At 52.8% G+C, this 27,402-nt stretch overlaps 1 protein-coding gene across 2 annotated transcripts in view; it reads left to right on the plus strand.

Annotated features, from left to right (window-relative positions):
• PRKG1 (protein kinase cGMP-dependent 1) overlaps positions 1–27,402 on the plus strand; it is a gene marked incomplete at both ends in the record, with an annotated part of 370,579 nt that overhangs the window by 22,938 nt on the left and 320,239 nt on the right. The window contains one exon of one of the 2 annotated variants that reach the window (XM_082285731.1): positions 4,764–5,074. The exons of the other annotated variant lie outside the window; for it this stretch is intronic. Coding sequence (XP_082141857.1) covers positions 4,764–5,074 — 311 coding nt within the window. Of the gene's footprint in view, positions 1–4,763; positions 5,075–27,402 lie in introns of those variants that run through there. 2 annotated transcript variants of the gene reach the window in all.

Genomic DNA, 27,402 nt, shown 5'->3' on the forward strand with positions numbered 1-27,402 from the left:
GTTGCTCTGATGGAAGGAACAAGCTTTGAAGGGCTTGTTGAACTTCTGGCTATTGAGAAGGATTTTTTGGGTGCCATTTTTCTGTAGAACTCTCAGTGAGATGAGTGACACTCATGTTCCAGCTCTGCAGCCCAGCCAGCAGGAAGCACAGCCCAGGCTTTGCTCCAGCCTGGAAAAACAATGAGGGGAAGGGGGATCTATCACCTTGTAGTGACAGGAGGTGCTTTGTGCCTCTCTTCTTCCCAGGCAAAGAGCCCACAAAGGAGAATTTAAATCTCCAGTGTGATGTGGCACGTGCTGGAAACCACTGTGTTACCTGGAGAATCCTCTGCTATTCCACGCTCCCAATGTCTCCTCCTTCGGCTTTGCATGGCACGAACATTCATTTTTGTGTTCTGCGTGTCCCTAATGTGATATAAAAAGCTAAATGCATTACAACTGCAGAACAGCACATTGTTATTTTTTCCTTCAGCTTCTTCTGCAGCGAGTAATTTTTTGTTCCATTAATAAGCCTCGTGGTGTTTTTCTTTCCCTTCTCATGCACTCTAGCCCAGATTCATCCTGGGAGTGTTTCCTAGGCAGGCTGAAATGGCTGTGCAATCTTCACACTTCTCAGTGTTTCTTACTGAGCCTGGAAAGAACCGATGCACTAAAGGAAAACCATCAGGATAATCCAATTTAGATGTTGATTTGACTTCCAGCACGCAGGGATCAATGGGGTTTAAATGACAGTGCTCAGAGCTGGATATCTCCATCCCTTTGAGGGGAGGAACAAATGGCTTTCAGTTCTGTCTTAGAGGCTCTGGAAAGGACCAAAATAGGGAGGAGGAACATCCAGTGTCATGAGAAAATAGGTCTTGTTTTCCTGGGGAAGAGAGGCTGAAGCACTCCTCAGATATTGTCAGTTCCTGCTCTTTGGTCCTGGCGAGGCTGCTTTGACACAGTAATTTCAGCTTCATCCCCATCCCTGGGGGCTGATTGAGTTCCCAGCTGCCCCCTGTAAATCTGTAGGGCCTGTGGCAATGGAAGGAGCTGCCAGAGGCGCTTTGGGGCAAAAGGAATGGCCAGCTGTGCCCTAGGAAGGAGTCAGGTGTGCCCATGTTTCAGTAGATGGCACTCCTTGCTCTGCCTCGGGGACTGCTGTGGATTTTGGGGACGTGCTGGAATAGCAGGTGGCATCCCATGGGGAAGGTGTGCCGGCCCTCAGGTGTGACTGCACCTCGAGTTGGTTACAAGGTGATTCTTGCAAGGGTTCAGCTGCTGTGCCGCCTTCCTCGAAATTTTCCTGTATTTTTGTCATTCCTTCTCATCATAAAGATGTTGCTGTGGCTGTGCAGGTAGGGAAGGAATTTGGGTGTGTGCCAGTGACAGGCAGAGCCCTGCAGGTCACACACCTTCCCAAACCTGCACAAAGCCCCCACCAGCAAGATAATCCATCACAAAATCCAGCCGGTTCAACTTTCTGCCACGGGCTGATCTGCTCCTGCAGATATTTTGGGAAAGGAGGAGTGGATTAGGCAGGGAAGAAACACCACATCCAGGAGGAGGAAAATGTTTATGTATGTGGTCAGTGATGCACGTCCAGCCTCTCTGTCTGTGCTGTCCTGGCCGGCTGGAGCAAGGTGACATTTGCCCGTCAGGGATCCTGCTGGCTCCCTGAGCCTTGTCTCGGGAATCCGGGGAGGTGTTTGCAGGATAGACAGTGCTCAAATACGGTTTCAGCTTGGAAAATGGCAGCTGAGTGGGTGCATTTGGTGACAGATGATCCCTGAAAAGGTTCAGAAGCAGAAGCTATTAAAACCCCGGAGCTGTGCAGAGAGGAAATATTGTGAGTACAGCAGAGAGGAGAAACATCCCTGCTCCGTGTGATTCCCACCAGCCAGCCTTGGAGTGCTGTGCTTTGGGGCAGATGTCTGCAGATGCTCTTTTTTTGGCTTTCCACTCGACATCCAGGCACACTCTGGCAGTGGAGGGAGCAGGAAAAGGCTTTGGAAAGTTCATAGCCAAAGGTTTCCTTAAGCTGTGAGCAGCTTCACCCTGTCTTCCTGACACCAAGCCAGTTGGTGCATTCCTGCCATTCTTCTCCCTAAAGCTGTTTCTTTCCATTCCCTGGATCAAGCAGACAAAGCAGCTGCTCTGTCGAGCCTGAGATTTATTTATTTATTTATTTATTTTACTGGGAGCTTTAAGTTGAAAGGAATGGGATCATAGGATTTATTTTTATTGGAGCGGGGCGGTACTCTGGGATCCCCAAGATCACACCCCAGGCTCTGTGCTCGCCTCATGGTTTCTTTGGGGGAGCAGGGAATTGCCAGAAATAGGCAACTACTGGCTGCCTTCCCATGGCAGAGCTCTGCTGTGGGGTGGTGAGGCCCTTTGGGCTGCTTTGACTTCATCTGTAAACCAGGGAACACCGGCCTTGGACGTGACAGCTGCTGGTATGGTCCCAAATCTAAACCTGTGCCATAAAAATCTCCCTCCAGACCCCAAGGGTCTAATGAAAATCTGCTTCCCACCTGGAAATAAGTATATATTTGAGATACACTCAGCTCAATTCCTTGACAGCTTTATGTGCTATAATTTCTCCTGGTTTTCTGAGGATCCTTTCTGTTCTGGGGCACTGTTTTCTCAGTCCCAGGCTGTGCCCCTCTCGTAGAAACAAAGTAATGTTATTTTACTGCCTGTCACCGCGAAATTATCCACCAGATTCCCCCCAGGGCTGCGGTTCTTTTGAAACCTGGTGGGCTTCAGGTAACTGTATCACCTCTCTCTCCTGCAGACTTCACTTCTGCAGGGAGGAAAGCAATAAAACTTGAAGCGTGTCGGCTGAAGGCTGTTAAAATATTTTATGTATCGCTGATTCCTAGTTTGTAGGCAGCAGGAATGCATCTGCTTAATGCCTGTTGTTTTTAAAATGGATATGTTCAGCAGATACTTGGTACTTTTGTTCCCAATGCGTTATGTGAGATGGAAGCAGAGGGAATAGACAGTTACAAATGCTGTCTGGGCTTAGACCTGTGGAAACAACAGGGGGACTTTTGCCTGGCACAAATGGATCAAGGGGGGACTGAAAACTGAAGTGTTTTGCATAACCCAAGTTTCTTTCCCCCCTTTTTCACGTGCATCTTGAGAAATTAAGGATCATGTGCATGAAAAAGCTGCGAAGCCTTATGCCTGTGAGCAGAGGCCAGGCCCTTTCCAACAGCAGCGTGGAGCAGGGAGCAGTTCTGATTCCTCATCCGTTCGCTTTTCTAAATTTATTTTATAAAGACCAGCTGCAGGTTGAAAGCTGGAGCCTTGGACTCGGGCAAGTGCCGGTGTGTAACAGGGAAAAAATTAAAAGGGCAAACCCAAAGGAGCTCAACCCCATAAGCAGGGCTGGCATTCCCAGCTCGTGCCTGGCATGTGAGGTCTAGACACAAACACGTAGGTGCCACCCACCTCCAGAAAACATATTCAGGGCTGCAGCCTCCTCCTCCCCAAATCAAACTCCCCAAGGGGGAACAGAAACAGCTGGCAAAAACCTTGGAGCACGAAACTGTGCCGGTGCCCTGGCGCTGAGGAAGCTTTTGTGGGGTTCCTGCATCCAGCTGGGCTCTGGGCCCTTCATCCCAGCTCCTCCAGGCTGGGTGATTTTATCAGGAGCCCCCAAACCAGCTCAGATCCCCCTGTTTCTTCCCCAGAGAGCCAAGGCTGGGGCTGTGCTGTCAGGGCGAGCATCGCCGGCCCTTCAGCGCCTGGCAAAGGGAAGAACCCAGAACCATTTGGCACCGAGGGCTCAGCTGCTGTGGCTCATTGATTTGATTTTGTTATTTCTGTGCTGCAGCCCCGTGGGCTGTATGGCAGAGGTAGGGCCACACAGAAACCCCGAGTGCACGAAGGAAAACCCTGCACTCTGGGAAAGTCCGATCGGCTTTGGTACGGCAGAAACTTGTGCTTTCATGTGAGTATTTGGAGCAGGCAGAAAATCTCCCAGGTCTTAAGTGAGGGGTTTTTTTTTAGTGCTCTGAAAGCCAGATGCCCTGCCTCCAGGCTTCTCCAGTGCAGGCAGACTTGACCGATATTCCCATGAAAATCCGGGTTTTTGGAGCCTGGAGCTTGCTGAGACTTGAGGAGGAGCCATGCCAGGCGCTGGCTTGTGCTTCCAGTCAGCGAAGGCAACAAAAATCGTCTCTTTAAAAGCAAAGTAAAGGGGGGATAAGTTCTTTAAGAAGAAGTGGCACCTTGAGTGGAGCAGGGGAGGGAGGGAGGGAGGAGAGCGCGGCCGCGCCGGCAGCGGGACGGGAGGGCAGGTCCGCGGCTCGGACCTGTGTGCTGGCCTCCAGCAGAAGGCCGGGAGGGCAGGCACCGGGAGCTGCTCCCGGCCGGTCCCCTCCCTCCTCGGCAGCCCGCGGGGCGTGGGCGGCGCGGGGCGCGGCGGGGCCGGCGGGAGGGAGCGGGGCGAGCATGTGCATCCTCCCCGCCGCCCCTGCCTCCCTCCCGCCGCCCGCCCGCCTCCTCTCCCTCCCGCTCGCCGCCGCGGGTGTGTGTGTGTGTGTCTCGGCTCCCTCGCCAGCCCGGCCTGACGCAGGCGGCTCAACATCGCCCCTGACAACACCCCGGCTCCGGAGCGCCGTGCCGGGGGTCCGGCTGCGGCGGCGGCCCCGCGGGGCCGGGCCGAGCCCAGAGGGGCGGCGGGGGCCGGGGTGTCCCGAGCGCGGGGAGGCGGCCTGGGGGGGGGAAAGTTGCCGGGAGCGGCGAGGGGCGAGCGCGGCAGCAGGACCATGGGCACTTTGCGGGATTTACAGTACGCGCTGCAGGAGAAGATCGAGGAGCTGCGGCAGCGGGATGCGCTCATCGACGAGCTGGAGCTGGAGTTGGACCAGAAGGACGAACTGATCCAGAAGCTGCAGAACGAGCTGGACAAGTACCGCTCGGTGATCCGGCCCGCCACGCAGCAGGCGCAGCAGCAAAGCGCTGGCACCTTGCAGGGCGAGCAGCGGACCAAGCGCCAGGCGATCTCGGCCGAGCCCACCGCCTTCGACATCCAGGATCTCAGCCACGTCACCCTCCCCTTCTACCCCAAGAGCCCGCAGTAAGCAGGGGGTCACCCCGCCGCTCAGCCTCCCCTCTCTCCCTCATCCCGCTCCATCCCCGGCCTCGCCGCTGCCCGCCGGGCAGGGACCGGAGCGGAGCCCGGAGCGCGGCATTCCCGCACCCCGCATCCTCCCCGGGCGGCCCCGCGGGGTGGGAAAGTTGCGAGCGCCGGGCTCGCGGGGCGGAAGAGCGGCAGGAGCGAGCGCTGAGGTGCCAGCAGAGGGGGACCCGGGCGTCCCCCGTCCCGGCTCCGGGGACACCCGGCCGCCCCATCCCGCTGGGGGACGGGGACAGCGGCGGGCGCAGGGGGGACGCTGCTGCCGGCGGGTTGAACCGGATCGTGTCGTGGGCATGGGGGCTTTATCGCTGCGGGAGAAACCCGGTCGCTCTGGGACCCCGCAGGGAGACATTCCCAGCTAGGAAGCTTGGAGCCCGGCGGGATGGGGTGCCCGGCTCTCCGGGCGGGAGCCGGTATTTTGGGGAGGGGGATTTGGTAGTAGCAAGAGCTCATTGCAGTGTCCCGGTGCGCTGGAGGGTGTGAGGGGGGCAGGGAAAGTTGCGGGGATCCGCAGGTGCCGGCGCGCCGGGGGATGCGCTGCCCCGGTTTCACACCTGCCGCAGATTAGGGAAATTAGAGCGCCTTAATGGGGAAACGGAGCCCTCGCGGGAGCGAGATCGCTTTCCCTCGCTCAGTGCCTTTTGCTGGCCAATAAATCGCCGTGCCTTTGGTTCAGCGCTCCTCACGGGATAAAAAAGGAGGAGGGAAGAAGTGATGAGCGGATGCTCGCCGCGCCGGGCAGCATGTGCGGGTACGGGGCGCGACCTCCCCGTCGATGGGCAAACCCGCCTCCCCCTCCGTGGCCGGCATCTTCCTCGTGGAATTATAACCGGCAGCGCTGGAGGATCCCCGGAGCCATCCCGGTAGCGGGGTGCGTGTGTGCCGGGCGGGCTCCGGGATGCGGGCACCTTGCGGAGCCCCGCGGGGCACGGGGCGGGAGGCACGGGGACGGTGCCCGGGAGGGGGAGGCGGGGGACGGGGCGTGCGGCACGGGGACGGTGCTGGGCTCGGGGAGCCTGCCGGGGCGGCGGGACCGTGCCGGAGTGTCCCCTGAGGGAGCCTGCCGGGGCGGCGGGACCGTGCCGGAGTGTCCCCTGAGGGAGCCTGCCGGGGCCGGCCGCGCTCCCCGCGCAGCCTCAGCCCTTCCTGCCGCCATGGCGGCGCCCCGCCGTCTCCAGGCAACTGCCCGCCCTCAGGGCGGCCGCCATGGCGGGACCCCGCGCTGGGCCGGGCCGGGCCGCGCCGCTGTGCCCCTCATGCCGCCCGCCGCTTCCCATTCCCGCTCTCTCCCGCCGCTTCCACTCCCCCGTTCGCCTTCCCGCCCCCCATTCCCACCGCCACAGATATTTTGTCCTTTTAAGGCGCCTGGCCGCGCGGTGTAAAGGATGGCGGGGAGGGACGGCGGGAAGTGCCTCCGCACGGCCCCCAAAACGAACGAAACACCCCAAAAAGTGCGCGCCGGGCTGTGTCAGGACAGGGGGGATAGGGGCTGCTGAGGCCAGGCGGGCGGGCGGTCTGTGAAATCCCTGGGGTGTGTGGTAGACAGCCAAGGTGGGATGAGGCATCCCACGGTGTTCACGTCCTTTGGGAAAGCAAAGCACCCGAACGTGTTGGTTTTCTTATCAGTGTCGTTGCCCCTCGGCGCCCTTGAAGTGCGAACGGAGCTCCCTGAGCTCCGGGAAGCGCCACAGGTTTCAGCAGAGCGAGCCTGGATCCTCCGCCGTGTCCAGAGGAGCAATCACAGGAAGCCTGGCAAAGCCTTGGATTAGCGTTCTCCAGCCGGAATTTTAATTGCTCCTTGTGTAAACGCTGCCCTGCAGTCTGGTGTGGGGTGTGACGCGTGCCACTGCTCTGAGGGAGTGTTTCATATTGATCATCCATGGCCAATACTACTAATATTGTTGACCATGTTGAAGTTGACTTGTGGCTGCAGGTCGTAATCGCTCAGGTGGGGCATTGCAGGGGTTTGGAGCAGCCTGGGATAGTGGACGGTGTCCCTGCCCACTGCAGGAGGTTGGAATAAGAAAAGTTTTGAAGACCCTTCCAAGCCAAGCCAGTCTGTGATGACAGGAAGAGAGCCTTGTTAATGGTTTCAGGAATGTAGGTGGCTCTGGGAAGTGCTGAGTGCTCTGTGTCAGCCCTAAGAGTTTGGTGATCTAGATAACTCCGGGTGGTGCTGAGGGTTAAGGTGGAGAGGACCTGGAAATAATAAAATATGCAAAGAAGGCTTGGCTTTCCCCCCCTCTTTACACCAAATCAGTGACTCTTTAGATAGTGGCACCCAACCTTTGGTTTTGTCAAGCCACCAGGAAGTGTTCAAAAGGCAGGTGGAGGTGGCACTTGGGGGCATTGTTTGGTGGTGGATGTGGCACTTGGGGACATTGGTTAGTGGTGCTGGGGGAATGCTTGGACTTGATCTTAGAGGGGTTTTCCAACCAAAATTATTCTAAAGTTAGCCTGTGGGTGTTGTGGTTTTTTTTTTTTGTTTTGTTTTGTTTTTTTTTTTTTTTGTATTTAGGTGGTGCAGGATCTGCCTTCCTGATCTGGCAGAGGTCGCTGCAGATTGGTAGGATCAGTAGTAGCAGCAAATGTGTTGGAAGTGAATTATCATGAGCGTCATGGTAGATACTTGAGGGTCTGTGGTGGTGGAAGCTGCTGTGATGCCACGTAGAAGATTTCTGGGTTATAGAGCGGTGGAACTCTGAAGGAGTTGCAAGAGAGCTGGAGAGGGGCTTTGGACAAGGGTCTGGAGTGGCAGGACAAGGGGAATGGCTTCCCAGTGCCAGAGGGCAGGGCTGGATGGGATATTGGGCAGGAATTGTTCCCTGGCAGGGTGGGCAGGCCCTGGCACAGGGTGCCCAGAGCAGCTGGGGCTGCCCCTGGATCCCTGGCAGTGCCCAAGGCCAGGCTGGACACTGGGGCTTGGAGCAGCCTGGGACAGTGGAAGGTGTCCCTGCCCATGGCAGGGGTGGCACTGGATGGGCTTTGAGGTCCCTTCCAACCCAAACCATTCTGTGATTCTATGAATGGCTTTCAAAGTGTGAAAGTAAATTTAATTGCCTCGTGTGGAAAAATACCATTAAATCTGCAGGATCTTCCCTTACACACAACACCCCCATTTAAGATGCATGTGGTTAAATAAAATCACTTTTTCAGAGCTGTTGTAGGAGTTTTAGTTGCCGTTGCAGGGTTGGGCTTGTTTTGCCTCTAAAATGTTTTTAAAAGTGAAGCAGGACTTTGTGGGCTCATGTGAGAAGCTGAAGTCTGTGGAGGGACACGTCCAGCCATTTTCTTCTGAGTTATGAGGTGGGTGAGAGAAATTGGGCGTTAGCACCTTTATCAGTCTCCCTGTTCAAGTTATTTAAAATAAGTGGCTTTTTTCTTCTCCCTCCCATAGGAAGCTTCCAAAAAGTGACTGAGTTAGAGGGCACGGACTGGGGAAAAAGCTGCCCGGTTTTCTGTGGCAGAAAAAATGACAGGACAAATCTTTGTCCCCTCTTCATCTTCCCAAATTGCTGCTTGTGTTTGTTTTTTTCCACCCCTCTGACCTCTCGCAGGACATATCCTGACTGCTAACAGCCTGTCAGCACGGAGGGGGTACGGGGAGGCTGAGTTAAAACTGCCCAGAGCAGCCAAGCAAAGAGGAGCCTTTTTAACCAGCAACTCTTCCCTTTCCCTGCCTCCTACTTGCCATGGGAAAATACCCAGGGCTTTAATTTTAACAGGCTGCTTTGTTCAGGGATCTGCAACAGCTGTTTGCCTTCTCGGAAGGCTGTGTAAATCAGCGTGTTTTCTTCTCCAGAAGGGAGAAAAAAAGAAACGTGGAAGTAGAAGGTAGAACAAAGCACAGGGCTCGTGAGTGTGAAGGGCCTGATCTCTCGGCTGAGGTGTGGTACAAGCTCTGTTGTTAACAGAGGCAACAGCAAAGTGCTGTGTCATTTGTGAGAAATGTTGAGTAAAACGAAAAATAACTTGGTTTTGGGAGTTAGCAGACTTTTGGGGAATCTGCCAAAATCCCAGAGATTCGTTTGTGAGGGGAGGAGCAGCCTGCGAGTTTTATTTAAGAGGTCTAGTTTAAGAAATATAAAATACTTGGTTGCATAGCCTTAGGGAAAGTACAACATCTGTACAAGAGATTTAACAGAATCCCTGCAACGGCCAGATTGGTTCTTTGAAGGCGAATGTGCACGTCCTCTGGGGGCTAGAGGCGTATATTAAGTGATCATAATAGTCATAAAAACCCCCAGAAATCCTTGAAAAGCACTTTGTGTTTAGGGTGTTGGCATGAAATGCTCTTCTGGTGTTTATCAATGCTATGTATGCTGAGGTACCCAGGAGCCACTCATCTAAAAACGCCCCCCAGACAGCCCAAACCCCTCCTCCCTCAGTCCCCGCGCTCTCCTCTTCCTACAACAGTTTGGGGGATGGTTGGTACATGATGAAACCACTGGGAACTGGTGGTTGGAACTGGTTGAGGGGGGAGGATCTGAGGCACGCTCCTGCGGGGATGGTTTCCTGGAATGTGGGGCAGGAGCTGGGATGGTGGCGGCCCCTCAAGTCCCGTTGCTTTCTGGTGAAGCATCTTGCCCCGAGCAGTCAGCAGAGACGGATGTAGTGGTGCAACCTTCACTGTTTCGGGTGTCAGTCCGCTCTGACGTGTCCCGCGAGCAATTAATTGAAATGCATTTACCGTGTGTTTTGAGAGCTGTTAAATGCTGTGGTTGCTTCTCTGTGCTCTAATGCCGAATCCATCTGAACGTAGTTTAAGCTGATGCTCGATGGGAAAAGATCCATTAATGTCAGTGGGGTTTTTCAGTGCATTTTAAGGGGTCAGGATTTAGGGTCAGGATTTATTGCAACGTGTTGAGCGGTGCTGGAGCAGCGCGGCCCCAGTGGTGGGGGGGGATCCCTGGAGCTCCGCAGGGATGAGGGATGTGCTGTGAGGGATGCTGCTCTCCCTGACAGAACTGTGAACACAGGAAGGGTAGTGCTGGAGCAAGGCAGCTGAGCGTGATTTTCCCGTGTTTTGACAGGTCTGGCTCGGCAGTGGTGGCAGTGATGGGGCTCCCCTCTGTGCACTCGTGTGACTCACACTCCGAGCGGCTTTAATGCCTCGGGAAGTGACAAGGGGACACTGTGACAGCTCAGCTCCTTGTGTAATACGTAGCAGCCCTCTGAGGTTTGGGTTACTCGCAGCAGTAAGGGATGGCTGTGTGGTGTTAGGTTGTTAAGCAGAGAAGTACCATTTTTCTCTACCGAAGCAGTGTTTTGGGTCATCTCTCAACGCGCTTGTTCAGGCAGGTGACGTTTATGCTGAGCGTAAACTCCAGCGGGGTTTGACTCAAAGGAAGGTGAAAAACAAATCTCCCAACAAAGCTGTTAAAGCCACGTAGTTGTTTTGTCATTTTCAGTCTGGCTCTTGCTGAGACGAGTTTAATTGCAAGATAAAACGCTGCCGCAATGTCAGTTATCCTCAGTTCTGTTCCGCGAGCGACACGGACTTCCCTGGGTTTTTCTGCTGCTTTTGGATGTTAATTTTAGCAGTGTGGTGTCGGTAAACTGTGTTTTAAAGCAACGTAGTTCTGTTCAGAAACTACAGTGGCATTTTCGTGGTGGTTATATGCAAAACAACACTATTCAGCAAGTACAGTAGCTCTGAGCACACTAACAGCTGGTAATTAACGTAGAGACTCTTTTTTAAATTGTAGCACAGCTCCGTAATTTCATTTTCTGCGGAATTAACTTTTTTCCTTTTATCTGTACTACTGGAATAATTACCTGTACTCCTCTGAGCTGTATTACATTCATCCTTAGCTGTATGAATGCTGTAGGTGGAGAGTTTTAAAGTGCTTCAACACAAAACGAGGTCCCTAGGCCAGGGACACGAATTCCTTCTCTCCAGACGCTGTGAAAGCATTCCTGAGCTTCAGCATCCCATGTTCCTAAACACAGGATGTGTCTTATGTGTCTGAAATTAATAATAATAATAAAAAAATCCAGATCAGAGTTCTGAAACTGAGCAGAAATGGACGTAGCAGCACAGAGTTTAGCCTGGCCAGCTGCCTCTGGAAGGAGACGGGACTCCGTGAATCCTGGACTTGCTGAGCACCAGATGGAAAACAGGAGTCAAGAAGAAAATTTGTTTCTTTAGAGAGTTAAAAAGCAGACAGTGAGTTGTTGCGTATCAGTTTCTGTGGTTAGCCTGCTTGAGATACATGCTCTAGGATGATAAGAGTTACTGACCACAAACATTTTCCTAAGGGAAGGGTTCCAGGAGAGCTAAGCTGGAGGTGGGGGTGGATTAAGTGCCATTCATTTGCTGCCATCAGTGATAGTCCTGCTGCCTGTGCCGCTGGGCTTTGCTTTTGGCTTTTCACGGGGCCCAAATCCTTGCATATGCATCAGGATGAAGTATAAATATTTCTGGAAATGTTTTTCGTCTGCTGCTGTGCCATTTCTAGAGGGTACGTGCAGCAGAGAAGTCCCTGACATTCATGTTCTGTGTAGCCTGTCTTTGTTTTGAAGGGCAGAGAGAACAGGAGAAAACAAAAGTATTTGTTGCTGCACTGGAGCCTAAACCATGAAAATAATTCCTTTCTCCTCTCAGCATCTACAGAAAGTGCTTTGGTATAAGTGTGCAACCAGTCGGGTGTGTTCTGTGTATCCTGACATCCTGAATGCCTGGAATTGCATCCAGGTGGTTTGGAAACGGTGCTAAAGCCCCTGCCTGGAAGGGTTTGTGTCGGGGGAAGCTCCAGCACAGCGTGCTCTGAGCAGGAGCACAGGACTGGCGTTTTGCAAGGCTCTTGCAGCCACTGGTTTCCTTGGAAACCAGAGCCTGAGCAGGGAGAGCCAAACTTCAACACCCGTGCCTGCTTTCCAAGTCGAAAATGGGCTGTCAGACTTTCAGAAGTCTGGGGTCTTTGGGCTGTGTTCGGGGCTTGTTCATTAGGAGCAAACTTGAAGTAGGGTATCAGTGAAAAAAGGCTCCTTGTCAGGCTGCAACACTTCCTGCCTGGAGCTGCTTCTCCCCAAATTCCCTTCTTTGCTTCGGTTTGTGAGCAGGTTTATTGGAGGCGTTTCCTGTCAAACACCCCAGCTGCGTCAGGAAAGCCGTGCAGCAGCTCTGTGACTCGGGCTTGACGTGGATTTGGAAACTGCCCAGCCCCGGCCAGCTTGTTTCGTCCACTTATTTAATGCTCTCTGAGGTGGTGGCTGTGGGTGACGTGAACAAAGAGGAGAAATCATAATGGAGCTGCCTGCATTGATGGAACATTGAACTGGAGCCTTGTAAACGCACACATACTTTGTGCAACGTGAATGTGAAGAGAAATACATATATATATATGACATGTATGTGCACTTACGTACTTAGCACATGTAGGGGAGTATTGCATTCATGCAGGTACACCTTGATTAGGAGGGAAAACAGTCAGGCTTTAATATCAGTGGAGCAGAGGGAATTTTTTACAGCACCAGCAGGACTCTGGGCACCCTTCCTGGTCTAGTGGAAGGTGTCACTGCCCGTGAGCGAGGTGATTTTTAAGGTCCCTTCAAATCCAGGTGCAGAAATGCTGTTGGTTTCTGTGAGCACAGAGCATCCCTGCGATTCAGGAGCCAAGGAGTAAATAACACGGGTGTGATGGAAACGGAGAGGCACTGCTCCTGCCCCCAGCGTGAAGGGGTCCCTGGGACGTGTCAGTGCTCGTTAGGATTTGAACTGCCTATTCAGTGTCATTTGTGAGGGGAATTCATTACTGCTCTTGGAGTCCACAGGCTAAATGAGGAGAATAACCTTCTTGGTGGGTGATATTTCTGGTGAATAGAGGAAATCAATGGCCCTGGGACTGCCAGCAGCACATCAGGGCAGTGGCCAAGCACTTCAGGAAGGTGTAGATAAAGCAAATGCGGTGCAAACAGTGCCACTCAGCTACACCTCAAGGCTTGTTGGAAACGATACCTGGCTTCAGCTGTAGAGATGCTTTCAAAATCAGGCTCTTAAACTCCTGAGAAATTCCTTTAGGTGAAATGGAAGGTCAGGCACCCTGGAAATGCAGCGTTAGCCTCCAGCTCTCTGCCTTGAAATTGCAGGATTGCCTAAGTTAGTAAAGGCAGGGGGCTGTGTGAAGCTTAAGGGTGGACATGGTCAGCTGGAGGAGCTGACCTTTAGCAGCTCCTGTGTTGTGGTGTGGAGCACCATCCTTGTCTCCCTTTGCTTCTGAGCCCTTGGTTACTTCCCTGGGTGTCTTGCTCCTGCTGCTCCTTCTGCCCAAGATTTTTCTCTCTCCCCATGGGTGCTGCTTATTCTCTTCCCTCACAACCCTCACAAAGTTCTTCCTCCTACACAGCTGTCCCATCCAGCGGGGTCCAGACTTTACATCTCCCTAAAAAAACGCCTGGTTTCCTGTGTACAGCCAGAGGTAGAGAACTTCCAGTGGCTGGAGCACAAGATACTGCTGGATTTTCCTGCCAGTCCAGCTTTTCTGGTATGCCAGGGCCTTTTCTGCTCCCCACCTGCCCCACCAGCGAGCAGGCAGGTGTGCACAAGAAATTGGGAGGGGACAGCTGATCCCAAGTGCCCAAGGAGTGTCCCAAGCCATGTGGAGTCGTGCTCAGCATGTGAAACTGGGGAAGGAGGATGGATGGAGCGGGGAATGTTCGGAGTGATGGCATTTGTCTTCCCAAGTCACAGTTGCACAGGATGAAGCCCTGCCTTCCTGGGAATGGCTGAACACCCACCTGCCCATGGAAAACACGGAACGAATTCCTCGTGGCTTTTGCTTTACCTGTTGACCTGCCTTTATTTCAACCCACGCGTTTTTGCCTTTCACCCTTCTGATTGTCTGCCCCATCCCACCTGGGCTGAGGGCTGTGAGTGAGTGGAGGTGCTGGGGTTACACCTCCAGCAGGAACATCTCCAAGTGTCTGTACTCCAAAGGGACTGTGGCCCAGGGATAGGCCCCTGCTGGAGCAGGAACACCTTGAGGCATCAGTGGCTGTGCATGAGGCCATGGATAAGCTCATGGCACAGCAGGTTCATTCCTGCAGGAACTGGGGCTATGGGTAAGACCCATATTGGAGCAGGTTCATTCCTGCAGGAACTGGGGCTGTGGGTAAGGCCATGCTGGAGCAGGTTCATTCCCAGAGCAGGTTCATTCTTGCAGGGACTGTGGCTGTGAGTAAATCCATCCTGGAGCAGGTTCACTCCTGGAGCAGGTTCATTCCTGCAGGGATTGGGGCTCCCAGAGCAGGTTCACTCCTGGAGCAGGTTCATTCCTGCAGGGATTGGGGCTCCCAGAGCAGGCTCACTCCTGGAGCAGGTGCATTCCTGCAGGGATTGGGGCTCCCAGAGCAGGTTCACTCCTGGAGCAGGTTCATTCCTGCAGGGACTGGGGCTCCTGGAGAAGGCTGTGCTGGAGCAGGTGCTTTCCTGCAGGGACTGGGGCTCCTGGAGAAGGCTGTGCTGGAGCAGGAGCACCTCAGAGTGAATGTGGCTGTGGATAAACGCACTGCAGCAGGTAAACACCTGGAGAGAGTGGCTGGTGGATGAGGCTCCAGCTGGAGCAGTATGTCCCTAAGGGACTGGGGCTGCTGGATAGGCCCCAGCAGGGGCAAGGGGAGGAGTTCACTGCAATGTTAAACTTCACACTCTGGTCCAAAGGGATGGGGGTGGAGACAGTAATGGATACACCTTGAAGTTGCTGTATCCGGGACTGGAGTTACACCTTGAGGGAATTAGCGTAGTGGGATTCCCTTGCTGGGAGCAGGAGAAGGCTTCCCTGCAGCATCAGTGCCCCTTCAGTGGCAGTGACTTGGAGCTGTATTGTCACAAGGTCCCTGCGCTGGCTCGGTGACATCCTGGGCACCTCCATGCCCTGCCCCAGCTCCAGAGGCTCCGTGTTAGTGTTCAGCATTACTTGTCCTTGTTACAGATCCACAGCCTGTGGATCAAACAACAGCCAGGTCTCAGTGGGGGGGAGGATCCAGACAAAGAATGGGATAAATCTGTTAGAAATGGGGGAGTGTGGGTGTGCCTTCACACGCAGCTCGTGTCTGAGTCCTGGAACACGGCTGTGCATTCAAACTTGGCAGATATTTAAACGCTAACTGGGGGGGTGTGTGTCATACCTGTTGCTTCTCCTCATGCCTCCTTGCACATTTACATCCTGCTCAGACAGCGACTGCACAAAGGGGAGAGCATCTCCTGCTCGTCAGGTCTGTGACTGCTGTCTGTGCTCCCAGTGGAAGCCCGGCTCTGCGGGGCACGGGAGGGAGGCGAAGTGTGCAGAGGAGGAGGCTTCTCTCCGTTAGCACTGTGCCCAAGCACTCGGACGGGAATACCGGGATAAGGAGCACGCTGGGAGAGCCCAAGGCAGGCAGATCCTCCGGTTTTCCCCGACCTTCCCTTGTCCGAGGGCACAGCTGAGAGGAAGCCAGAGCTGCTTGAAGTTGGGCTGTGACTGAAGTGTCCCTGCTGCTGCTCAGAGGAGGGACACAGCTGGGACAGCTGTGCTGTCACACTTTCTGGTGACATTCTGCTGCTTTCTAAGTGACTCTGACAGGTATCTCAGCATCACAGCCTGCCTTGGCAGGAAGGCTCCTGTGGCCTTTTCCTGGATCAGTTCTGGATGGATGCTGTAGTGCAGTCTGGATTCCCAAGGGAATGCTAACTGTGCATCTAACCTCCCTCCACGCATGTGCTGGCTTTGTCACTGTGCCTGCAGGAGGGTTTCCAGCAGGCAGGCAAGCTGGGATCCCTGAGCACAGTGACTCGTGTGCCACCGCTGTTTGTTGGGATTCAGCACTGGGAGAGTGACTTTGGGCTCTGGGAGGTGACAGACCTGACCTCTGCCCATTTCACCTTCTGTTTTGCAAGTGCTGTTATTCCCTCATCAACCACCCTGGCAGGTGCTTCGTGTCTTGTCCATGACTGGGAACAAATTATCCCCTCCCTCATGAGTCCCCAAGTTTTTCCCCTTTGGGCTTTGTGCAAGGATGAGTATTAACGTGATCTAGGTGGGCAAGATGACTCCAAAAGGGAGATCATCGATCAAATCTTGGCTCTTTGGGTTTGTGCTGTTACTCCTGAACAGACAAAATGGGTGTTAGGAGGTTTTTTAAATGGTTTTATAATTTGAAAACTCTGATAGGAAACCACCAGAGTGGTGCTAAGAGCATCACTTGGGATGTACAAATCTGGCTGAAGCACTATCCCAGTGTTTGCAGGTACAAACAGAGAAGCTTCCACAGGGATTGAGGCTGCCCCGTCAGCGTGGTGAGGACAAACACATGGGAGAGCAGCTGGAAACGGGGCAGAGCCAGGGACAGATGTCACTCACATGTCACCTCTGGAGCACAGTGGCTCTTCGTGCTCTTCTTGTTCTGACTGGAAATCCTATCTGTGAGCTATAAAGGACTCTTTCAATGGCAGGTTTACTCTATAGCCACTTGTTTTTTCAACGTTTTCCACCACAAAAGGTTCTTGCTGTGGTCTGTGATGGGCAAGTGTTATAAAATTGAGTCAGATTATTTGTTTAGGCTCACTGGGCGCAAAAATTTTGGCTGCAGGGCTTTGAAGAGGGCTCCTGTTTAATAAATACAGCTGAGCCATATTCAGAGCATTGTGGCAGAGTTATTGAATTGCTGGAAAATACATGAATATGTAGCGAACAAAAGGTAAAGCTTAGCGAAGCCGTGCTGGCAGGGTGCAGGATCGGGAAGGGGGACTTGGGACAGCTGCTTTGGGCACTGGAGCAAAGCAGAGGCTCAGGTTAAGTCTGGAAAATATGGATGCTTGTGTGATGTACCCAGAGCGGCATTTGGAGTTTTAATATATGCTGGAGGAGCCTTCTGAGGCTGAGGTGCGTCCTGGGAAGCGTTCAGCTCCATTACCTATCCTGATTTCCTTGGTCAGCAGCTGAAATATTTTGTGTCTTTGCTCATCCTGAAGAAATTATATATCATGGGGAGATAATATTCCATGCTTATCCCAAGGTTCTTAATGGAATTTTTATCAGTTCCTCTGAAGAACAGGATGCACAAAAAAGCTGCCCAGCTGTCAGGCTGTTTGCTCCTCTTTTAGAGCTGCCTTGGCTCTCTCCACGTGACTTCCCAGTAAAATGATGAGAGGGAGCATCCCACCCTAAATTCCAAGTGTCTGCAGCCACCAGGTGACATCAAATCCCTTGGACACCAAGGGACAGGCAGGGCAGGCCTGCAGGGTGCAGACCCTGAGCACCCTTTGCTGATGCTTCAGACCCATCACTGGCACATCTCTCACTGCTCAACAGTTGTTTTCTTTTTCCTTCCATCAGTATCTGCTCATTATTAACCATTCTTGTGCTCGGTGTTTTCAGAAGACCTAAAAGCTGGTTTTTTTAATCTGTTTGGGCTGCGGATCCTGAGCTTACTCAGCCACAGCCACTTGGTGCCCTGACACCATTTGCTCTGGGATTGCTTTGTCGACTCAAGTGCACTTTGCTGCAATGCAAACATTGAGGATAAAAGGCAGCCACCTCAGCAAATTAGTGAGAAAGCACTGCAGAAGAACTGTAGATGTGTATTTGGGTGTTTTGGTCTTCTTAAGAGTCAAAATCTCTCCTTCTGCCTGTGGCCTGTGCTTTTTAAAGAGTATTTGTTGTGCAGGGAGGGCTTTTGAAAAGTTAAATCAATTGTCTCTTTGTGGACTCATCTGAAGGGTAAATCAGATGCTGAAATCAGATGCTGCATTGACAGGGATCTGCCTGCGTGGTAAAACTTCAGGCAAGGTTGGATTTAAGTGATTCTGGAAAAAAAAAATCAGTCATGGATCATTTAAAACCTCTCTTGGGAGGAAAGGCTGGGAGAGTTGGGGGTTCAGCCTGGAAAAGAAGGCTCTGGGTAGACCTTAGAGCCCCCTTCCAGTGCCTAAAGGGTCCAAGAGAGCTGGAGAGGGACTTGGAACAAGGGATGGAGGGACAGGACACAGGGAATGGCCTTGAGCTGATGGGGGTGGGTTTGGATTAGAAATTATGAATAAATTCTTTAAGAGTGGGCAGGCCCTGGCACAGGGTGCCCAGAGCAGCTGTGGCTGCCCCTGGATCCCTGGCAGTGCCCAAGGCCAGGCTGGACATTGGGGCTTGGAGCAGCCTGGGAAGGTGTTCCTGCCCACGGCAGGGGGTGGCACTGGATGGGCTTTGGGGTCCCTTTAACCCAAACCATCCTGGGATTCTGTGATTCTATTCTCATTTCATAATGAAAAAAGTTTCCCTCTACATGCTACAGGTGTCCAGGTGTGCAGTCCTATTACAAAAAAGAACAAAGAAGTAAAACCCCCCTGAAAATACTCTGAGGGGTTATAATGCTTTTTAAACAAGAATCTCAAAATGCCCAATCTTATTTCTGGTTCCTGTCCGTGAAGGCTTTTCTGAGCAGCAGCCTCAGCTCTGAGTGCAGCTGGTTGAGCGACCTCCCTTTTAGCAGCAGCTGGGTGGTGTGGAATGGAAGAATTAATTAACCTGGTGTGGAATGAGAGAACTTAATAAACCTGGTGTGGAATGAGAGAACTTAATAAACCTGGTGTGGAATGAAGTAATTAATCAGCCTGTGGCCAGCCTGACAGAGCAGCCACCTGATGTGCCCTGTTTGGTTATCAGGGGCTTGGTTCCCGGCCAGGCACGGCTGAGCTCAGCTCTTTTGTGTAAGGCTGAGGTGAAAAGCTCCTTCTTTCTGATGGGGCTTCAGCAGGAAACTGAATTTTTATACCCGAGACTCAGGAGAGTGGTCATGGGCACGCAGTGGCAGAAATTTCTGCTGGGGAACAAAAGCAAATTCCTCATCAGAGAATGTAATCAAATGGTGATGCTGCAGCTGGTTCCTCGCAGCCTCTGCAAGCAGACAAAATAGCAATGTAGTAGGGAGAAAATGTTTGCTGAGTTAACTGGGCTATATTTAGGTGCCAAATAAACACATTTCTGCTTTTGACCCTCCCCCTCACACCCTCAAAGCTGCTTTTTGGGCTGTCTGCAAATGTCTTGGCTGTTGGTGGCTTCTGTTCCTTGCAAGAGGAGTGATTGCGAGCGGCAGGGGAGGGACCTCTGGCCCAGCTGACCGGGGAAAGGCGAGTGCTGGGCACACAGTCCCCGTGTCCAGCCTTGTGCCCTCCTCAGCCCTTCCTTAGTGCTGTGTGCACAGGCTGGCTGAGGTACAGAGCCCTAAACCCCACACCCTTCCCCGTGTGGGCCCTCGGGAATCTCGTGGGGTTTAACCAGGCCAGGTGCTGGTGCTGCACCCGCATCAGGGCAACTCCTGGGATCAGTCCAGGGGATGAGCAGATGGAGCAGCCCTGGAGAAGGACCCGGGGGTGCTGTGGGTGAGAGCTGGGACCCAGAACCCCCCCATGCCCTGGGCTGAGCCCCCAGCGTGGGCAGCAGGGGAGGGGGGATTCTGCCCCTGTGCTCAGGTGAGACCCCACCTGCAGAGCTGCCCCAGCCCTGGGGCCCAGCACAGGAGGGACCTGGAGCTGCTGGAGAGAGTCCAGAGGAGGCTCCAGGATGAGCAGAGGGATGGAGCAGCTCTGCTGGGAGGAAAGGCTGGGAGAGCTGGGGGTGCTCACCTGGAGAGGAGAAGGCTCCCAGGTGACCTCAGTGTGGCCTTCCAGGACCTGAAGGAGCTGACAGGAAACATGGAGAGAGACTCTTGACAAGGGCTGGAGGGCCAGGACACAGGGAATGGCTTCCCAGTGCCAGAGGGCAGGGATGGATGGGATATTGGGAAGGAATTGTTCCCTGGCAGGGTGGGCAGGCCCTGGCACAGGGTGCCCAGAGCAGCTGGGGCTGCCCCTGGATCCCTGGCAGTGTCCAAGGTCAGGGTGGACATTGGGGCTTGGAGCAGCCTGGGACAGTGGAAGGTGGGTGGGCTTTGAGGTTCTTTCCAACCCAAACCATTCTGGAATTCTGTGTCCACTGTGGCCTTATTGATCCATATAAAAAGCAGGAGCTGAAAAATCAGCATCTTCCCTTCCCTGCTGCATTTTGCATCCCATTTTCCCCTGCAGCAGGCTCTTTTCCTGTCACTGCTGTTGGGACTGATTGTACAGTTAGCCCTTTATTCGTGTGTGCATAAATTTGACTTCTTTTAAAGGAAGCAGCTCCTGTAATCGCCTTGCCAGAACAGATTAGGAGAGGGAGTGTGCAGATCACAACACTCCTCTGCTGCCTTTGACGGTGAGGATTTCATCAGCCTGCTTGAAGTGCTGCTTGCAGCCTCAGGGGTGGCCAGAGAGCAGCAGGAAGTTCATTTATTCCTTTATTTTTTCCTCTTCAGACATACTTTACGCTGTTCGTATATTTTTGCCTCCTAATTCACAGCAAGCTGGGGAGTTCGGGGCACCCAGAGTTGCAGCTGAGGAGGAGAGAATTGTGGTCAGCACAAGGTTTGCTCTGCCCATCACTGCAGGCTCTGATCTGGCTGTTTCAGTGCTGATGAGTTTTTCTATCCCAGAGAAAGCCTGGACTGTAATTGCTTCATAAGCATGGGCACTTGGTGATTAGAAATTACTTTTCATTCCTGATTAAATAGCAAGGCACAGTCTTTAACAAAAACAGGACACTTAAAATTCCGGTGTTCGCATTGAAGGGACATTGATTTTCACAGGCAGAAAAGCTTTCCCCAAATTTGCACCAAAAGAACAAACGTTAATGCAGATGCAGGTTAATGACAGGTTGATTTAAGGCTTTCTTTTCCTATTAACCTGAGAGGAAATCACACAGCAATCTTCAAAATTGGGTTTATGTCTGTTAGAGGTGTGCTAATGATGTGAAGAGTTTTGAATAGTTAAAATTCAGGTTAGAAACTTCATGTGGGTGTTTTGTTTTGTTTTTTCTTTTGTTAATCTAAAGGCTTTGTGGAGCCCAGCTTGATTGTTGGAGAGCTGCTCACTTGGCGTTTCTGCTGAGCTTCCAGCTGGGAGTGCTGGGCATATTTGTCCAGAAAAATGGAATTAGAACACCTGTGGGGGGTAATTCTGCCTGTACAGACTTCTCTGAGCTGCTTGGGGGGAGAATTTGATAATCAAACTCAGGAGCTCCCTCACTCAGCTGTTTTTGGCTGGACCTGTGTTCTCTGACGCTGGCTCGGTGGCACAGGACAGCCCTCAGCTCCCAGACACCCACCAGCCCACGGTGGAGATCATCAAACACAAAATGCCACCAGAATTCAGGTTCCTGTCCAGCTGAGGAATGGCTCCTGTGCTGTGGGTTCAGGGCAAGGCACAGCGTTCAGCTGGGAATGGTGTGATTGGGGTGGGCTTACATGGGGTTTCTGTGTCTGCTCCTTGGTTTGCTGTGTTCCTCAGGGCTCTGGATGGGTTTTGTGCAGTGCCAGCCGCTGCTCAGGTGCTGTACCTCGGATTTGGGCTATCTCTGCCCCACTGTGCTGTGCCTAGATGGGATTTCTGTGTCTGCTCCTTGGTTTGCTGTGTTCCTGGGGGCCCTGGATGGGTTTGTGCAGTGCCAGCCGCTGCTCAGGTGCTGTACCTCGGATTTGGGCTATCTCTGCCCCACTGTGCTGTGCTGTAATCACCACTCTGACCACAAAACCTGTTTATTTGTGATTGCTGTTCAGTGGATAAAGATTAAACCAGTCTGCTTCTCACAGAACTGAGGAAGGTTTGAGCGCTGGCAGCTCTTGAATCCTTGTCTGGCCTCATGTGAAATTCATGTGGAAGTATGGGTCCCTCAGGACATCATTCCAGTACAGGAAGATGGCAGAGATATGTCTGAAGGCAACGTTTTTGTCCAGGTTAAGCCTTCTAAACCTTGTTTAACCCCCTCCTCAGCCCCAACCCTCTGTGCTGTTCCTGGCAGCTTTTCTCCCTGCCCACAAGATAATGCCAGGCTTTTTCCTGGCGTGACAGCCGAGCAGGATTTATGGCTGTGGCTTATCCAAACAACCTGTAAAAGTGTTATAGAGTGTTTAAAAACTAATCGTTGTTATAATTCAAGCAAAGAGCAAACAAACACTTGCATTCTCCTCCGTGTGCACAGACCTTAACTCAGAATGGGGGGGAGAAAAGACATTATTGGGAGAAATTTCTGTTTTCTCTCTGAAAGGGGCTGTTGAAATGAAATACTCTGTTTTAATAACACCGAGATGTTAAGGCTCCACAGACTGCACACGATTTACTTGACCTTTATAAATAGAACAGCCTTGTCTCTCTATTGGAAAACAAAAATAACCCCTGAAAGCAGCATGCAGATTTATTAACCAGCACAGAGAGGAACTGTTAGATTTTATTCCGTGAGCAGGAAGGCAGATTGTCCAAGGAGGGTTTGGAGAGAATAGCACCACATACAGCAGCCTTTTGGGATGGCTGCCCTCCCCCCAAAAAAAGCAGATCCATGAAAGTGGCAGGTGGAAAGTGTTGCATTCCTGAGGTCTCGTGTAAGAGCTGCAGTTTGGGAGGAAGGAAATGCTGGGATGGGTGAGCACCTTGTGAAGTTGGCCTCAAACTGTGCCGGGGAGGTTTGGATTGGATATAGGAGAAACTTCTCCATGGAAAGAGTGGTCAGGCATTGGAAGGGGCTGCTCAGGGAGGTGGTGTAGTCCCCATATCCCTGGGGGTGCCCAAGGAAGGCCTGGATGTGGCACCTGGGGACATGTGGTGAACGTGGAGGTGCTGGGCTGATGGTTGGACTCGATCTTAGAGGGCTTTTCCAACCTCAGTGGTTCTGTGATGGGAAGCGGGTGCTGCCAGCTGCTGGAATCACACACCGGAGAGGGAAAAATCATGGGAATTGAAAGCTTTGTGTTGCCTCAGCACCCATTTAGAACCATTGCACCTAAAGGACATGGGGGTTACAGATGGTTAAAGACCTGGTACTTTTATTCTTGGAATAGATGGGGAAAATCATGGAATCATGGGTGGGAAGGGACCTTAAAGCCCATCCAGTGCCACCCCTGCCAGGGGCAGGGACACCTCCCACTGTCCCAGGCTGCTCCAAGCCCCAGTGTCCAGCCTGGCCTTGGGCACTACCAGGGATCCAGGGGCAGCCCCAGCTGCTCTGGGCACCCTGTGCCAGGGCCTGCCCACCCTGCCAGGGAACAATTCCTTCCCAATATCCCATCTATCCTTGCCCTCTGGCACTGGGAAGCCATTCCCTGTGTCCTGGCACTACAAAGTGGGTCCAAGCAAGCAGAATGTCACAGTTCCCTTAGCTGGAGGAGGTGGATTCCCCTTCTTAGTGTTCCGTAATGGAGAACCCCAGGAGTTCTCATTCCCGGAGGGAAACTGTCTCGCAGGGACACAGTGAAAGTGCTTTTCCAAAATCTGCCTGTGCATCACAGCTGCCTGAAATGCTTTGTGAGGTGAGCAGAGGTGTTTCATTTCAGCTAAGGTGGATCTTAGTGGGTGAAACAGGGGTAGATAAACCAAATTCCACTGGAAATAAAGGATTTTTCAAACCTGCTGCATAAGGAGATGTGGAAGTGCAGCCCCCAGGATGAACAACGACCCGCACAGGGTTTGGCTGCTTTTTCTTGGGTTTGAGTTTTCCATTGAGCTCTGGCTGCTGTTTGCTGTTTGGGAGAACAGGCTGAATTTAGATTTTTTTAAAAAAAGCTCAAAGTTGTGCTGTTTTCTCACTGACTTGACAGGCTGGAATGTTTTTTTCCTTAAACCCACTAAAGGGAGGTGCGTTTTCCAAGAATTCCAGTGGCAGTTAATTCCACTGTTCACTGTTTAACACAAGATTGGGCTGATCTTTCCAATCACCTGCACCCCTCAATATATGGGATATATATGGGATATCAGTGTTCTTGCCAAGAGCTTGTGTCTGCTTTTGACTTTAAAAAAGAATTGTTATCTTTAAAATGCACTTAAATTTCAAATGACACTTTTTGGGCCTGTTGGGATGAAACTGGATCTGAATTGTTTCAGTTCCCTGCAGCAGTTCCTGTTTCCTCCACGGAAATAACTCTGCTCCTTGGCAGGCACGTTTTCTCCGTCCTTTTTTAGCTCTTTCTGTGTATTCCTTCATGTAAATATTTCCCCAGCACAGCCTGCGGAGCGTGGAGCGGACTCAGAGCATGGGAGAGCTGCAGCAGGGCTTTGCAGAAAGTGAGCAAGGTTTCTTTCCTAGTCCTGTGAAATATTTGGGACAGAGGAAAGGAGCTGTTTCCCTGGAAACCCACGTGTGCTGTATTGGAAGAAACACCGTTTCTGTCTCCTTGTGATGCCCTGATGTCCCGTTCTGCTGTTTGTTGTGGTTTTGTTTTGCTTCATTATCATGGAATCCCAGAAGGGTTTGGGTTGGAGAGGGCCTCAAAGCCCATCCAGTGCCACCCCTGCCATGGGCAGGGACACCTTCCACTGTCCCAGGCTGCTCCAAGCCCCAATGTCCAGCCTGGCCTTGGGCACTGCCAGGGATCCAGGGGCAGCCCCAGCTGCTCTGGGCACCCTGTGCCAGGGCCTGCCCACCCTGCCAGGGAACAATTCCTTCCCAATATCCCACCAAATCTGATGCAAGGACCCTCTGCTATTTCCTTCTTCCTTTCCTCTTCTGCCACATTAAACCCTCAGGGTCCTTCTGGCTCCTTGCAGCCCCATTCCCAGCCTGAGCATTTCTCCTGGCCTGGGGCTCAGCTTTCTGCTTTGTTCTGGCTGGTGTTTGTTCCACTGGCCCATGGAAGCAGTGGAATAGCCAGGGGCTGGAACTTGCAGGAGGGAGCAGGAGGGGAGAAACTGTTTGGGAGGACAGTGGAAGGAAAGGAAAGAGAAATCCACGGTGCTCTCTGCTCCAGGAACGGCAAATGAGGCACTCGGACAAAAAAGGAAGACGATCCAGAGCTGCTGCAATGGGAGCCAGCGTTTTGGAGCTGGGAGATGGTGTGGGAAGGTGATGAGACACGAGGGTGGTGGAAAAGGGGAGAGTTAAGTGCAGGGTAGTAGTGCAAGGGAAAGCAAGCAATCCCACAAGTACATTGTGGGAGCAAACCTCCTTTTCTGCTTGCATGGTGCAGATAAAGAGAACTTAATTCTCTGCCCTCCTCTGGCTCATTTTTTCCTGTCACAGTTCTCAGCCTCGAGACCTGGTTCTTCTCTCCAGTGCCCTGTTCGGAGCTTTCCTCTGAGCCAAAGGTTTTCTGCTGAGGACCTGGGCAGCAGAGTGGCAGCACATTTGAGCTGTAAATTCTGGGGCTGTCCTGGCTCGCTGAGGGAGGCAGAAGAGCCACGTGCCTTAATGCCTGGTGCTGCCTGTCCTCCAGCAACAAGTGCTGCTCCTGCTTCCCCGTGAAAGGGCCCTGCTGGGAAAGGGGAGCTTTCCCTTGGGAACACCTCAGTGGCTCCCATGCTGGGATTCTGGCTTGCCAGGCTGGAACACCAGGAGGTCACAGTTGCTCCTAAAGACCATGGAGTGGTCTCCAAAACTTGCTCAGGGTCTGGAACGTGAATCCTGTGAGGAGCGGCTGAGGGAGCTGGGAAAGGGGCTGAGCCTGGAGCAAAGGAGGCTCAGGGGGGACCTTGTGGCTCTGCACAAGTCCCTGACAGGAGGGGGCAGCCGGGGGGGTCGGGCTCTGCTGCCAGGGAACAGGGACAGGACAAGGGGAAACGGCCTCAGGCTGGGCCAGGGGAGGCTCAGCTTGGACAGCAGCAGGAATTTCCCCATGGAAAGGGTGCTCAGGCCTTGGCAGGGGCTGCCCAGGGAGCTTTGGAGTGCCCATGCCTGGAGGTGTCCAAGGAAGGGCTGGAGGTGGCACTCAGTGCTCTGGGCTGGGGACAAGGTGGGCATTGGGCAGAAGTTGGGCTGGATGATCCTGAAGGGCTTTTCCAGCCTCACTGGTTCTGTGATTTCCCCAGTCTCCATGCCAATCCTTAGCTTTCCCTGGGCAGCACCTTTTGTCTTGTTGCATCCTTCTTTTACTTTGATCTGTCCATTCCTGTTAGGATTCCCTGAGGGCAAGGGATGCCATGGAATGTGAGGTTACTACTTGTTCAAAAATATCCTCCTGTTTGCTAGAAATAGGATGTTTTCCCTTCAGTATCCTTCCAGGCTGAAATTCCTGGAAGCATCCAGTGCCTCTGGAGGAGAGTTGTTTTTGATCAAAGAAAAGGGCTGTTTCCTAAAGCCCTTCAAATTCAAAGCTCTTCATCTTTTCCTTGCCTTCCATCAGAATTCGGAGCCCGCTTTCTCTGAGCACATTTGTTGCTATTACTCTTCAAAACAATTCCTTGACATTCTTTCTGTCTGGTGTTTTTATGTGGCTGGATGTGGGGGATAGATTGCAACTATCCCTGGAGTTTCTCACACGCTGTGTGGGAATTAGGAATAGTTTATAGGAGTTTCTGTGAATCCCCAGCCCACCTCCAATTGCCCCCTGCAGATTGTTCTTTACAATCTGAGATTTTATTAAGGACACTTTGCCCTGAGACTGGAGCTTTCCCTGCCTGGGGTTGTGTTGTGGGTTTTGTGTTGGGGTTTGTTTTTGGTGAGAGGGTTTCTCTGGAGGTGTTTGCCTTGTGCTGCTCTCATCCCTGCTGTGGCTGTGGGATCTCCCATCCGTGGGGACAGTGCTGAGGGCTGTGTCCTCCTGCTTCAGAGTGTTGGTTCCTCCTTTAGTTACAGCCAAAGGCAACATCCCAGCCATGAGACACGAGGGTGGGGATATCTCACAAACACAAGACACGGGGTTCTTAGTGGAATTCCTAAAACAACACGAGCCAAGAGCATTTCTGAGCAAAGCCCCCATTTTATTTTAGTATCCCAGAGTCACTGAGGTGGGAAAAGCCCTCCCAGCCCATGGAGTCCAGGCTGTGCCCGATGCCCACCTTGTCCCCAGCCCAGAGCACTGAGTGCCACCTCCAGCCCTTCCTTGGACACCTCCAGGCATGGGCACTCCAAAGCTCCCTGGGCAGCCCCTGCCAAGGCCTGAGCACCCTTTCCATGGGGAAATTCCTGCTGCTGTCCAAGCTGAGCCTGCCCTGGCCCAGCCTGAGGCCGTTTCCCCTTGTCCTGTCCCTGTTCCCTGGCAGCAGAGCCCGACCCCCCCGGCTGCCCCCTCCTGTCAGGGACTTGTGCAGAGCAGTTGGTGTTGGGATACTCCTCGAAGCTCAGCGTGATTGTCACGGTCAGTGCTCCCGCAGGAGCACAGGAATGAGAAAATAACATTTGGAATGTGCCAACCTCTCCCCTCCCCCCCCGCCTTTGAGGGGAAGGAAAGCAGCAGCAGCACTGCCCTGCCCCCAGCCCCATCCTCCTGCTCTTGCACAGACACCTCCTGAGCTTCCTGCT

The sequence above is a fragment of the Coloeus monedula genome, assembly GCF_965178545.1.
Source record: "Coloeus monedula genome assembly, chromosome: 8".
Classification (NCBI taxonomy): domain Eukaryota; kingdom Metazoa; phylum Chordata; class Aves; order Passeriformes; family Corvidae; genus Coloeus; species Coloeus monedula.